General features: G+C 44.5%; 1 protein-coding gene across 7 annotated transcripts in view; it reads left to right on the top strand.

Annotated features, from left to right (window-relative positions):
- Nucleotides 1–665: 665 nt before the first annotated feature.
- Nucleotides 666–12309, top strand: part of ATXN2 (ataxin 2) — a 69748-nt gene continuing 58104 nt past the window's right edge. For 6 of the 7 annotated variants that reach the window (XM_077835240.1, XM_077835238.1, XM_077835236.1 and 3 more), the window contains exons 1-2: nt 666–811; nt 12258–12294. In XM_077835240.1, the coding sequence (XP_077691366.1) occupies nt 666–811; nt 12258–12294 (183 nt within the window). Of the gene's footprint in view, nt 812–12065; nt 12143–12257; nt 12295–12309 lie in introns of those variants that run through there. The other variant, XM_077835243.1, reaches the window with a different exon arrangement.

Below are 12309 nucleotides of genomic sequence, written 5' to 3'. Positions count from 1 at the left end.
CCACTCCCCCGCCCCGGCGCTGCTGGAGGGCGGGCCGAGGGAGCAGCGGCGGGGAGCGCTCTCCTCCAGCGGCGCCGGAGAGCGCCTGGGCCGGGCTCTGAGGGGCGGGCTGGGGGCCGCCCACACCCCGGCAGGGAACGAGCCAGCGCGGCGTGGAGGGAGGGGGGGGACGGGAAGACGGAGCGTCGCCCTGCCAGCGTTGGTGCCGTCGCCCCCCCCAGCCGGTGTCCCTGGGCCCGTCCGCGGCCGCCTCACGTGTCCCGGCCGGCGCTCGCTCCCCGGCCGCCCCTTCACCTGCCGCTTCCCCGCTCAGACCCTTCCGACTTCCCGTAAAGAGTCCGGCCGCGGGGAGGCTCCCGGCGGCGGGGCGGAGCGGAGCCGGGCTCCCGAACGCCCCCGGCCGGGTCCCCCGGGCCGCGGGGCTGGGCGCGGCCGCCCGGCGGGGCGCTGTCAGGCGGCGGGCAGGGCTGGGCGGGCAGGTACGCAGCGCGCCTCCCCTCCCCCCGCCGGATCCCTCCGCGCCCCGCTGCCCGCGCGCTCGCGCTCCCCCTCCTTCCCTCCCTCCCGGCCCGGCTCACACTGTTTGGGAGCAACCGGCCGAGACAGCGGCGGCTCCGGAGCAGCGAGCGAGCGAGCGCAGCAGGCCCCGGCCCGGCCCCTTCGACATGTCCCTCAAGCAGCAGCAGCAGCAGCAGGCGGCCCAGGCCGCCGGCAACAACCGCAAACCCCCCGGCGGCGGCGGCAGCGGCGGCCCCGGCATCCCGGCAGCAGCGGGGGGAGGCGGCGGCGGCGGGCGGCAGAATATGGGCAGGTGGGTCTGGGGCGCGGGCCTGGGCCGGGGGAGAGCGGGCCGCAGAGCAGCGCTTCCGCGCGGGCCTTCAGCGGCCCCCGGCCTGGAAGGGAGGGTGGGGGCGCGACAGAGGACGCGGCGCGGGCCGGGCGCCGATTCCCTTTCCCTGCTAGGCCGCGGCGAGGCGGCGGAGCGGGGGCGATTGGGTGGGTGGGTCTAGTCCGCCGGAGATGCCGGGCAGGGGGAAGGGGCACCCGGCCCGGGGGGGGGGCTGGGCCTGGCATCGTGGGGAGGGGGAGGGTGAAGGGGCCCCCGACCCTGGAGGCGGGGGCTGGGTCTGGCATCGCGGAGAGGGTGAAGGGCACCTGGCCCTGGGGGGGAGGGGGGGGCTGGGCCTGGCATCGCCGGGGGGAGGGGGGTGAAGGGGCCCCCGGCCCTGGAGGGGGGGGGGCTGGGCCTGGCATCGCCGGGGGGAGGGGGGTGAAGGGGCCCCCGGCCCTGGAGGGGGGGAGGAGCTGGCCTGGGCCTGGCATCGCGGGGAGGGGAGGGGGGTGACGGGGCCCCCGGCCCTGGAGGCGGGGGCTGGGCCTGGCATCGCGGGGAGGGGAGGGGGGTGACGGGGCCCCCGGCCCTGGAGGCGGGGGCTGGGCCTGGCATGGCCGGGGGGAGGGGGGTGAAGGGGCCCCCGGCCCTGGAGAGGGGGAGGAGCTGGCCTGGGCCTGGCATCGCGGGGAGGGGGGTGAAGGGGCCCCCGGCCCTGGAGGCGGGGGGAGGGCAGCGGCGCGGCCGGGGCGGGGCAGCCCACTCGGGGGCTGGTGGCTCCGCAGTGGAGCAGGCGCTGCTAGGCCTCTGTTTCCCAGGCCGAGGCTGCAGCAAAGCCAAGGCCGGCTCGCGAAGGGCGCTCGTGCCGCCGCGGGGGCCGGCTCCCGTCGTGCGGCCTAAGGCCGGAAGGTGCCGGCTGAGGGGCTCGCTCGGCCGGCCGGCGGGCGGGTCCCGCTTGCGGGAGGAGGGGACTAAACCCCACCTGCGAGGGTGGGGGAAGGAGGGCCCGGCCCAGCGAGTGGGCGCCCTGCCCGCAGCCAGGCCGGCGCGCCTGCTGCCGGTACAGAGGTGACCATTTTATTTTCGAAATAGGCGTTGTATGGAGACCCGCGTAGTGAGTCTGCTCCAGCCCGGCGGCTCGCACTGCAGTAGGCGGCTCGTCCCCGCCGGGCCGCCTGCTAGGGGCACTGCTTAAAGTGTCCGAGTCTGCAGATGCCGGTGAAGGTGATTCACGTTAACCCCTGCAGAGGAGACGAGGTTTTTAAGCACACTTGCTCATGGAGTGAAATGCCATCCAAGTCCGTAATGTGAAGACGTTTTTCACTGGTGGGAGGTGTCAGGTGTTCTCATCGCCCACTGTTGGTACTGAGACTCCCCCTGCAGTAAGCTCCCAACTTCTGACCCTGTATCAGAGCTGCTATCCTTTGCTTGATGATTGGGTATGATTCTCAGGGCAAAGATATGCTCCCAATTCTTCATCTTTCAAAAGGGTTCCACTGTTTAGTTGTGCTTGCCTCTGTCACCTCCCCCTCCCCATCATGCAGACTTTCTGGTATCCTGGGTCTCCTGACACCTTGCGAGATCATGCATAATGTTTCCCTTTTGGAGTTCCTGGTCTCAGGGCACTTGGTATTTAAGTTTTTCCTGTTCCATTATGCTCTAGTTTGGCAGTTCTACTCTTACTCAGTTCTGTGTGCTAGCAGTAAAACAACATATATTAGACAACTGTTGTGGGACACATCTGAAAGCGGGATTTTACTTCATTACCAGTCAACAAAACAAAGTGGGGGAAAAGATCTAGGGTGAAAAGAACAATGCAAACTAAAAATGTATTGACACTTTGAGCAATTTGCTGAAGTGATTTCTTGCATTCAACATTCCTCTCTTAAAATTTTAGTGGGGACGTGAACCCTTTTGTGAGTGTGTGCAAAAGAAAGGGTGTCAGCTCATGTTTCCTGCTCAAATTCCAATGAAAGCAATTACATTCTTCTTACCTATGTTACCCTTTTGGTTTCAAGTGGATAAATTGTTACGGGGACAGTTAACTTGATGTTCAGTTTATGTAACCTGTACAGCACTTTGAGAGCTTTCTAGATGAAGGATCCTGTAAAATTGAGACTTTCTCTCACTGGAAGTCTTGCCAAGGTGCTGAATGGGAGCACCTTTAAAACACTCCCACTGGTAGCTTAGAGAAAAATCTTAATTTTGGATTATCAGTGTTATTAAAATTTACCTCATGCTGCAAATTTGTATGTATGCTCTGTTTCAGAGTAACAGCCGTGTTAGTCTGTATCTGTAAAAAGAAAAGGAGTACTTGTGACACCTTAGAGACTAACAAATTTATTTGAGCATAAGCTTTCGTGATGAATCTGATGAAATGAGCTGTTGCTCAAATAAATTTGTTAGTCTGTAAGGTGCCACAAGTACTCCTTTTCTTTTTATGTTTTCATACATAAAAAGAAAAGGAGTACTTGTGGCACCTTTGTGTGCAGAGTTTAAAAAACAGTTTGTTTTTTAAAAATGTGTTTTACAATCTTTGTGCCTTGGTATTAAACTTTGTAATGAAAAATTAAATTGTTTCTTGCTTGTGCTAAGCTGGTTTCTTAACACTTTTATTACTTATAACTCCATAATGTTTACATGCGTAATACATTCTTGAGATGCACATGCTGTTGCTTTGCATGGGTAGTCAGATTTTTAGGAGTTGAAATTTGGCCATAAAGCTCATTTGCGCTTTTGGAGGCAAAACATTTATAATGGTAGAAATTAGTAAGGACAAGCACCTGCTTCTCTTTTGACAGTGGGGTGGAATGCTTCCTTGCTTTGCTTAATTCACTAGATTTGCTTTCAGAATGATTGCTTAACTACCCTTATATAAGAAAAAGATTTGTGTGTGTTTTGGGTGGGGGATTAGCAGCCTCTCAGTAAGAATATTTAGAAAACAAAACCTCTCAAAAAGGTGCATTAAAAGAAGCAGATGTGTCTCTTACAAACTGGCAAATGTGTTAAATGCCATGCTTATTTATGGTCTGTATATGTGGAATATGGCATATATGGACATAACATGCTGTTGGTATCCTCTGTCCAACCGCTGAAAAAACTATTACAAAAAATACAGACACTGTATACAGACCTGACAAGCTACAGCATGCTAGTCAAACATTCTCAAATTATATTTTGATGTTTGGTTCAGTTTTATCCAATTATAAATTTAGTTATTCTGCATCTCTCCTGTAATCGTAAACAGTTGCATCAGTCTCATCAGGAGGCACCATCCAAAGGAAAATTGTATTATTACGAGGAAATATCAATATTTTTGTCCTCAGGCAATGTTATTTAAAACAATCTTTTAAATCAGGGTCTACTTTGAGTAGTTGAGTTACAATTGTAGAAAACTATTTTTCTGTACTTTAGCATCTTGATCAATTGCCCAACTGTGCTGAACATTCAGTTTTAAAGGGATGTAAGTTAAAAGTATTTTAAAAATTCCTTGCTTATGAACAGATTAAAGCTGAAGTGATTGAAAACTCCCTTTTTCACTATTAATGCTAATTGTTCTCTATCAGATTTCCTTTTAGGCAATGAAGTAGGTTAGTCATTTTCACTTTTCAGTAGTCTCATCAAAAAGCCTACACCAAGAGCAGGAGGAAGAATGGTTGTCCCACCTGGACAGAAACCAGTTGAGAATATTCAGTGTATGCTAACTCCTAGATACTATTGTAGTGGCTTCTTTTAAAATGCAGACTGGTTGTGCCAGAGTCAAAGTTAAACCACCACTTTCTCTACCCTAAAGAGCTTACTGTCCTCTGTGCTTGTGTGCATACACGCTTTTAGTAGTGACCTCAGTTGACTAGAAGCCTTCACCTCTGTCACAGTAACCATTTTATGGTATAGTAATCATTCCCTTGGTGTCTTATTGAATACCTGTAACTTTTTTTCATTTTTGTACATTGTGTTAGTAACTGTTTTAGGGAAAGGTGGGCTGTTTTGTGTGTAAAGTGTCTGACTAGGAGTTGATTTGTGTGATTTAGGGTAAGTTACTAAATTTCTCTGTTCCTCACTTTTCTCAGCTGCCGATTTAGGATAATTTCCTATTTTATCTCTCAGTGGTCCTTCAAGGTATAACTTACCATTTTAAAGCACTTGGAGGTCCTTGGATGGAGGGCACTACATGTGTAAAATATTTTCCGGGATTACATAATCTTCTGTGGTGGTCAAGTTTATAATAAAATCTACATCAGATTAGTTAGTAACTCATATTGCTGGAATGTAACACTGTTAAATTATCAAACAGAATAACTTGCAACCTACAGGTCACTCTTAATTGTAGATTGCTACTAAGGTTCATAAACAGTTATCAGTGTGATGTTTGTTTCATACTTTCTAGAAAGTGCAATTGACAATATGAATGGTTGTGATTTGCAACAATTATGTGAAGAAGGCTCTTCAGTGCCTCTCTTATCAACTGTCCTCCTTTATATAAGAGGTGTATATAAAAGAGACACTGATATAAGTTACTGAGCTGTAACTTTGACCTCATGTTCGCTGTTTATTTACAGGATGGAGTAAGTGTACTTTAAAAGGAGTTTAGCATTAAGTAGACAGCATTGTAGAAAATCTACTGAAAAATCTTGCTTTAATACTTCATGTAGGACTTTTAATCTGTGGTACACAAACATTTTTATAAAGACAGTCTGATTTTGCAAGATGCTGAACTCAGCTGAGGTAGATAGACTTTTGTAGAGGTTCTCAGAAGATGCAGGCAGTTATGCATGCACAAATAGGTCGACACAAGGTGACTACATCGACCTGACTTTGTAGTGTAGACCAGGCCTGAGAGAATCTGTTGGAGAAAGAAGTACAATTGTCTGTTAAGGTATTTCTCTAATACAAGAAACTGGTTTACAGTTTCTAGGCAATTATTTTGTAGGGAAAGCATTCTGAAGCCAACTCATCCCATATATCGTCTTTGAAGCCTTAGTACTACTAATTGATGCCCCCAAAAGTCTTCTCTTTGCTCTGTTAAATTTAACAATTGTAGTTTGCAGTTGCTTGTTTTAAACTGTCTGCCCTAGCTATTTCCATTAAATGCAGTGTATGTATGGAGATGTTTTTAATGTTCAGTCTTGTATAGCAAAATCAATGAAACCAACAAAATATTCCATTTGGAGAAAAATCATGAGACTTTATGTATATTGTTGGAAAACTAAGTTCTCTTTCTTTAAACATTCATATGTTCTTTGTATGTTTTTTCAACTAGAAAAATATATAAAAGTTGACAATTCTTTAAATAGTTTAAAGGAACTGCTTTCTGCTTGTATTTATATTCGTACGATATTTGAAGCTTAGGTGATAATAACTGAAGTATAATTGTGTAGCATTTATAAATAGTATGATTTAGCTTTTATAAACCTAGAAAACTTACTTACCAAGAAAACTTACTTACCATTCCACATATGGGATAATAAATACCCTTTTGTAACAGTCTGAATTTTCAATGTGACTTTTGAGCACAACAGACTCATAATGTAAATATTGACCTGATATGAGAAGTTTGCTATTTTGGCGCTCTTCCTACAAAATAATGGCTTAAACTGTTTCTTTTGTGAGACACATACTCTTAACAGACAACGTCTGTGCCTTTATCTGTGATTTTGCTCCCCCACCATGCATGGAATGATTTCCAAGTTTAGTCTGCCAGCTGCTACCCTCTTAGTCAAATCCCTCCTTAACCTCACTTCTTCAGTGCCCACAAGAAGTGAGTAATAATTTATTACATTAGAAACTTAGGTTTCAGAGTAGCAGCCGTGTTAGTCTGTATCCGTAAAAAGAAAAGGTACCTTAGAGACTAACAAATGTATTTGAGCATAAGCTTTCGTGAGCGACAGCTCACTTCATCGGATGCATACAGTGGAAAATATAGTGGGGAGATTTTATATACACAGAGAACATGAAACAATGCGTGTTACCATACAGACTGTAACAAGAGTGATCAGGAAAGGTGAGCTATCACCAGCGGGGGGGTGGGGGGGTGGAGGCTTTTGTAGTAATAATCAAGGTGGGCCGTTTCCAGCAGTTTACAAGAACAGTAGGAGGGGAAATAGTGTTACTTTGTGTAATGACACATCCACTCCCAGTCTTTATTCAAGCGTAAGTTAATTGTATCCAGTTTGCAAATTAGTTCCAATTCAGCAGTCTCTCCTTGGAGTCTGAAACTTAGCTGAACAGTCAGGATATGCACTGCTTAGACAATCTGCATGGTGATTGCTGTGATTGCTTTCCCTTCTGACCTCCTCCTGTCCTTACTGGTCATTACATTCATTTAGGTTATGTCTCAGTCCCTGACCCAAAGAGTTTACCATTAATCTATATCTCTCTGTTTAGTTAAAATCTAATATGCTGTTTGGTGCTATGAACATAAGAAATTATAATGGCTCAGAATATTATTTTTTGTACTTCTGCAAGGATGCTTTGAGGTTGAGCTTTTTCTTATTGGGATAGAAACATCAAGTTGATTGGCCTCTATTAGAAGGCACGTACCACTGTGGTTGCATTGCAAGATATAAGCAGAATGATATTAAAATCTTGGTTTCAGAGTAGCAGCTGTGTTAATCTGTATTCGCAAAAAGAACTGGAGTACTTGTGGCACCTTAGAGACTAACAAATTTATTGTGAGCATAAGCTTTCGTGAGCTACAGCTCACTTCATCGGATGCATTCAGTGGAAAATACAGTGGGGAGATTTATGTACACAGAACATGAAACAGTGGGTGTTACCATACACACTGTAACGAGAGTGATCAGGTAAGGTGAGCTCTTACCAGCAGGAAAGCGGGGGGGGGGGGGGGACCCTTTGTAGTGATAATCAAGGTGGGCCATTTCCAGAAGTTGACAAGAACATCTGAGGAACGGGGGGGGGGGATAGTTTTACTTTGTGTAATGACCCATCCACTCCCAGTCTTTATTCAAGCCTAAGTTAATTCCAGTTCAGCAGTCTCTCGTTGGAGTCTGTTTTTGAAGTTTTTGTTGAAGCATTGCCACTTTTAGGTCTGTAATTGAGTGACCAAAGAGATTGAAGTGTTCTCCGACTGGTTTTTGAATGTTATAATTCTTGACATCTGATTTCTGTCCATTTATTCTTTTACGTAGAGGCTGTTCAGTTTGGCCAGTGTACAAGGAAGAGGAGCATTGCTGGCACATGATGGCATATATCACATTGGTAGATGTGCAGGTGAACGAGCCTCTGATAGTGTGGCTGATGTGATTAGGCCCTGTGATGGTGTCCTCTGAATAGATATGTGGACACAGTTGGCAACGGGCTTTGTTGCAAGGATAGGTTCCTGGGTTAGTGGTTCTGTTGTGTGGTTGCTGGGGAGTATTTGCTTCAGGCTGGGGGGCTGTCTGTAAGCAAGGACTGGCCTGTCTCCGAAGATCTGTGAGAGTGATGGGTCGTCCTTCAGAATAGGTTGTAGATCCTTGATGTTGCGTTGGAGAGGTTTTAGTTGGGGGCTGAAGGTGATGACTAGTGGCGTTCACCCATTGTTTCATGTTCTCTTGTGTATATAAATCTCCCCACTGTATTTTCCACTAAATGCATCCGATGAAGTGAGCTGTAGCTTACGAAAGCTTATTCTCAAATAAATTTGTTAGTCTCTAAGGTGCCGCAAGTACTCCTTTACTTTTCATTAAAATCTTGGTGAATTCCCCCCCTCTATTCCTTAGGGCTTAAGATGTAGCTTGAAAACAAGAAGTATGATTCAAAAGGTATCTAGTAGCTCATAATGCAGTAGGCGAAAACCCAATAGTTAATCTAACTCTTGAACCAATTTAGAATTTGAGAAATTACTGCTAGTGAGGACAAGGAGAATTTTTGCTGAGGACCATTGCTACAGAAACAAAGGAAAAAACAGTAACTTTGTTAATGGAAGTGCTGCAGCAGATGTGGAATTTATAACTTCGCGCACACTGAAAATGTTAAAAGAAAAACTGCAACCATTTTGCTCAGTCCAGCAGTCTAAAAGCTTATAGGCTAAGAAGCACTTCTTACTACAATAAAACTGTGATTTCTTAATCTTTTCAGCTGTGATGGTCACTTTTAAATGTTGGAGGCATCCAGGTTACTAAAATGACTCTTGACACCAACAAAAGAGAGTCTGGTGAAGAATCTCCAAGCTAATTTCTAGCCTGCTTTGAGGCTGGTTGAGTCAGCTGTCTGACTTTTCTGTAATGTTTAAAAGTTAAATGTTTTGAACATTAGTGTAATAGAGCACAATGAAAACTCAGCTATAGCTTCTTTCATGGAGCTCTCACCTCTGATTACCTCACTTTTTTGCCTTCTGCATGAGTGGCACAGATGGATGTTCCTATGTTCCAGGAACATGAAGGGCTCACCATGCCACAGCATGTAGTTTGACAAGTGATTAATCTAGTCAGCTACTTGTAACCAAAGCTCAAAATAAAGTGCGTGGCACTATTTTGTGATGCTAATGGAGAGGCGGAGAACTCATGCAAATAAACTTTTATTTACTTCCCTGGTTTATAATGTTTCACTAGACTTCTGAAAACTAATTGGGCAGCTTGTCTTCTGAATGACCTGTATTTTATTACTAATTATGGGGCATCATCAGTATGCGTGAGGCTGTGTAAAACAGAAAGAAGGATGAAGTCATGCCTCAAGAACAGTGGTTCTCAACCTATTTACCATTGTGGGCCGCATATGCAGCTCTCTGTGTGCTATGTGGGCTGCATCCACACAATCTATATACTACCTGTATGGTCCTGAGGATGTCACATTAGCCACAGCTGTGTGCTGATTGGCCCGCAGCAGGCCGTGGGTTGAGAACCGCTGCTCTAGAAGCTTATATTTTAAACAGGGCAGCCAACAGTTCAGAGTCTTCCTCTTCCCCTTCTTCTTCTTAATACAAAGAGAAATCTTGGACAGACAAAAAAACACTGAATCTGTGACATTTTATCACAGTGATGAACCTGTAGGGCTACTTGTGAGCAGCTACCTTTGCATTCAGTATCACTTTTCAGGAAATGTGTGATTCTAGGTACTTGTAGGACCACCAGTACTTGTGCTTTTTGTGTGGTTACATGTGCAATTGACCTAACATAGACTTTAAGGCCAAAAGGGACTATTACTATGATTCAGAAAGATATTACACAATATATTCCAATGTAGAAGATTTCATTCTTCAAATGTGCCAAATATGGAATACGTAAGACAGTTGGAAAATTATTTGTATGCTGGTACCTTTTAAATTGGCACTAGGAATTTAAGACTTGTCTACATGAGGAAGTTATTCTGGAAGAAGACTGGGTGTGAATTTTAAAGTGCCACAGCTATTCTGGAATAACTCCCTGCATGGACACCCTTATTCCAGAATAAGGTCTGGTCTACAGTTAAATTTTTAGATTGGCATAGCTCAGAGATATGTGAAATTCACACTTCTGAGTGCTATAGCTATGGTGACCTAACCCCTGGTGTAGATGCAACTAGATCAATAGAAGAATTCTTCCATCAGCCTTGCTACCACCACTCGGGGAGGTGGATACCTAAAGCAATGGAAAAACCCCTTCTGTCACTGTGGGCTGCATCTATACTATGGGGTTATGGTGGCATAATAGCAGTACTATAGACCACTGTAGTCCCTGTAGCATAGATGAGCCTTAGGAGTGTCCACATGAGGGAGCTATTGCAGAATGGCGATTCCAGCCAGATTCCCTATGTAGACAAGTCCTTATTCAGATAGTTGCAAATTCGTTCACGTTTTTTTTTATGCAGCTCTATAAAAGGTAAACACATGGACTCAGAAGTGCTAATATTCAGTCAACTTTTTTTTTAATGTTGGAAATGTAGATCTTTTTCTACATATGAACATCTTATGCTTTATATCACTTTGTAAAGTAATTTGACTAATTCAAAAGCACTATAGAAGTGTTTGTTACTGCTATGCAGGTCTAATGCCAGACAGACTCTCGCCTATAGCTGGTGCCTGGTAGTGTCTGCTATAGGTTCGAGACACTTCCATAATCCCTTGTTTTGAGTTGCATAAAGCATAAGCTTTAGTTTTGGGCCTGACGTTTTCTGTAGTTGACGTTGGCCTTTATTTTTGTAAATGTTTGAAGAAAAAATGGTTAGCTGTTCTGGATTTTGTTTTAGTTTTGGAAGGGTGAAAAAGTCTCTCATTTTTAAGTATAGCAAGTTGCTTTCTGACTCTTTTATATAATGAACTGCCCAATATAGTAGTACCAGATTTTCAGAATGGCTATTCAGATCCTTTTTTATTTACAGAAAAACAAATTCTAACGTTTTAGAAACTCATGTTTTGCACTGTTAATGTTTAATATTAGGCATTCCAATTTATTTTACTACTGACAGTGTCTTCATAGTTTATATCTCACCTCATACAGATTTCAGTGCAGAAACAGATTCAGGATTGAAAGCTGTTTGAACTTTAGAATGAACACTTTCTGAGTTTGGGATCACCACAGAAAGAAAGTGCCTTTCAAATTCCTCTAATCTAAATAGCCTCCAGAATTTTTCTTTGGGGTGGCAGGAGGCAAGATGATCAGATTAAAATGCAAAAAACTTACATTATGTAACATTAAGGTTATAAAATTAGAAGTCTGAAGTCAGAAATGCAAAAGTTGTGGCTTAACATGAAACCAGAACACTATTCTCATGGGCATGTGCATTTTGTGATAATACTGTTTCAAAATAAAATTTATTAAATACAAAAACTTTTTTACAATCTTAGATACACGTGTAATATCTGTAATATTGCTATGCTTTATTCTAGAGTACTATGGTATCAGCGCCTTTTAGTAGAATAAAAATGCTATAATTCACACTTATTTGCTTATAAAGTTGCCACTTCTGTTTCTGGATGTACGTTAGTATTCTCAGTTATGACTCTGCAGTGGTACTTGACTCTATAACTTGAAACGTCAAATAATTACCTTTGTGACACATAGCACTTGGTCATAAATACATGATAACTTAAGTATAAAAAGGGCTAGTATTTAAGAGGTAACACGTCTTAAAGTGAAATTGATTTAGAAATGTTCCTTCACTGCTATGTTCCTTGGTCTGTTGTAGATGTAGAAATGGTATCTTTTTAAGATTAGTAAAATGATTCTAAATTAGGTTTTCTCTTGATAGAGGAAAATGTTAGAGGAGCTTTAATATTTATCTTTGCTTTTTTTTTTTTTTTTTTTTTTTAAAAGATGTAAGGGAAACTTTATTGGGATAAAACGCTTCTTCCTCTTTGAGATTGATATTTTTTCTCCAACACCTGTAATCTGGGTAGGTTTCCTGTACTCAACCAGTTTCCCTGAATACTTGAGTTCAAGTGATGTCTAATTTCAGCAATCTTATTGTCTTGTTTCTATTGAATCTGATACATATTTAATAATTTCAGAGGTCGCAGCAGTGGCAAAGGGCCACCTCAGCCTACAGTAAGTACATATTTC

Source organism: Eretmochelys imbricata, chromosome 15 (assembly GCF_965152235.1).
Source record: "Eretmochelys imbricata isolate rEreImb1 chromosome 15, rEreImb1.hap1, whole genome shotgun sequence".
NCBI classification, from domain to species: domain Eukaryota; kingdom Metazoa; phylum Chordata; order Testudines; family Cheloniidae; genus Eretmochelys; species Eretmochelys imbricata.
Note: the sequence above shows the minus strand (reverse complement) of the source record. Positions and strands in the feature narration are given on the sequence as shown.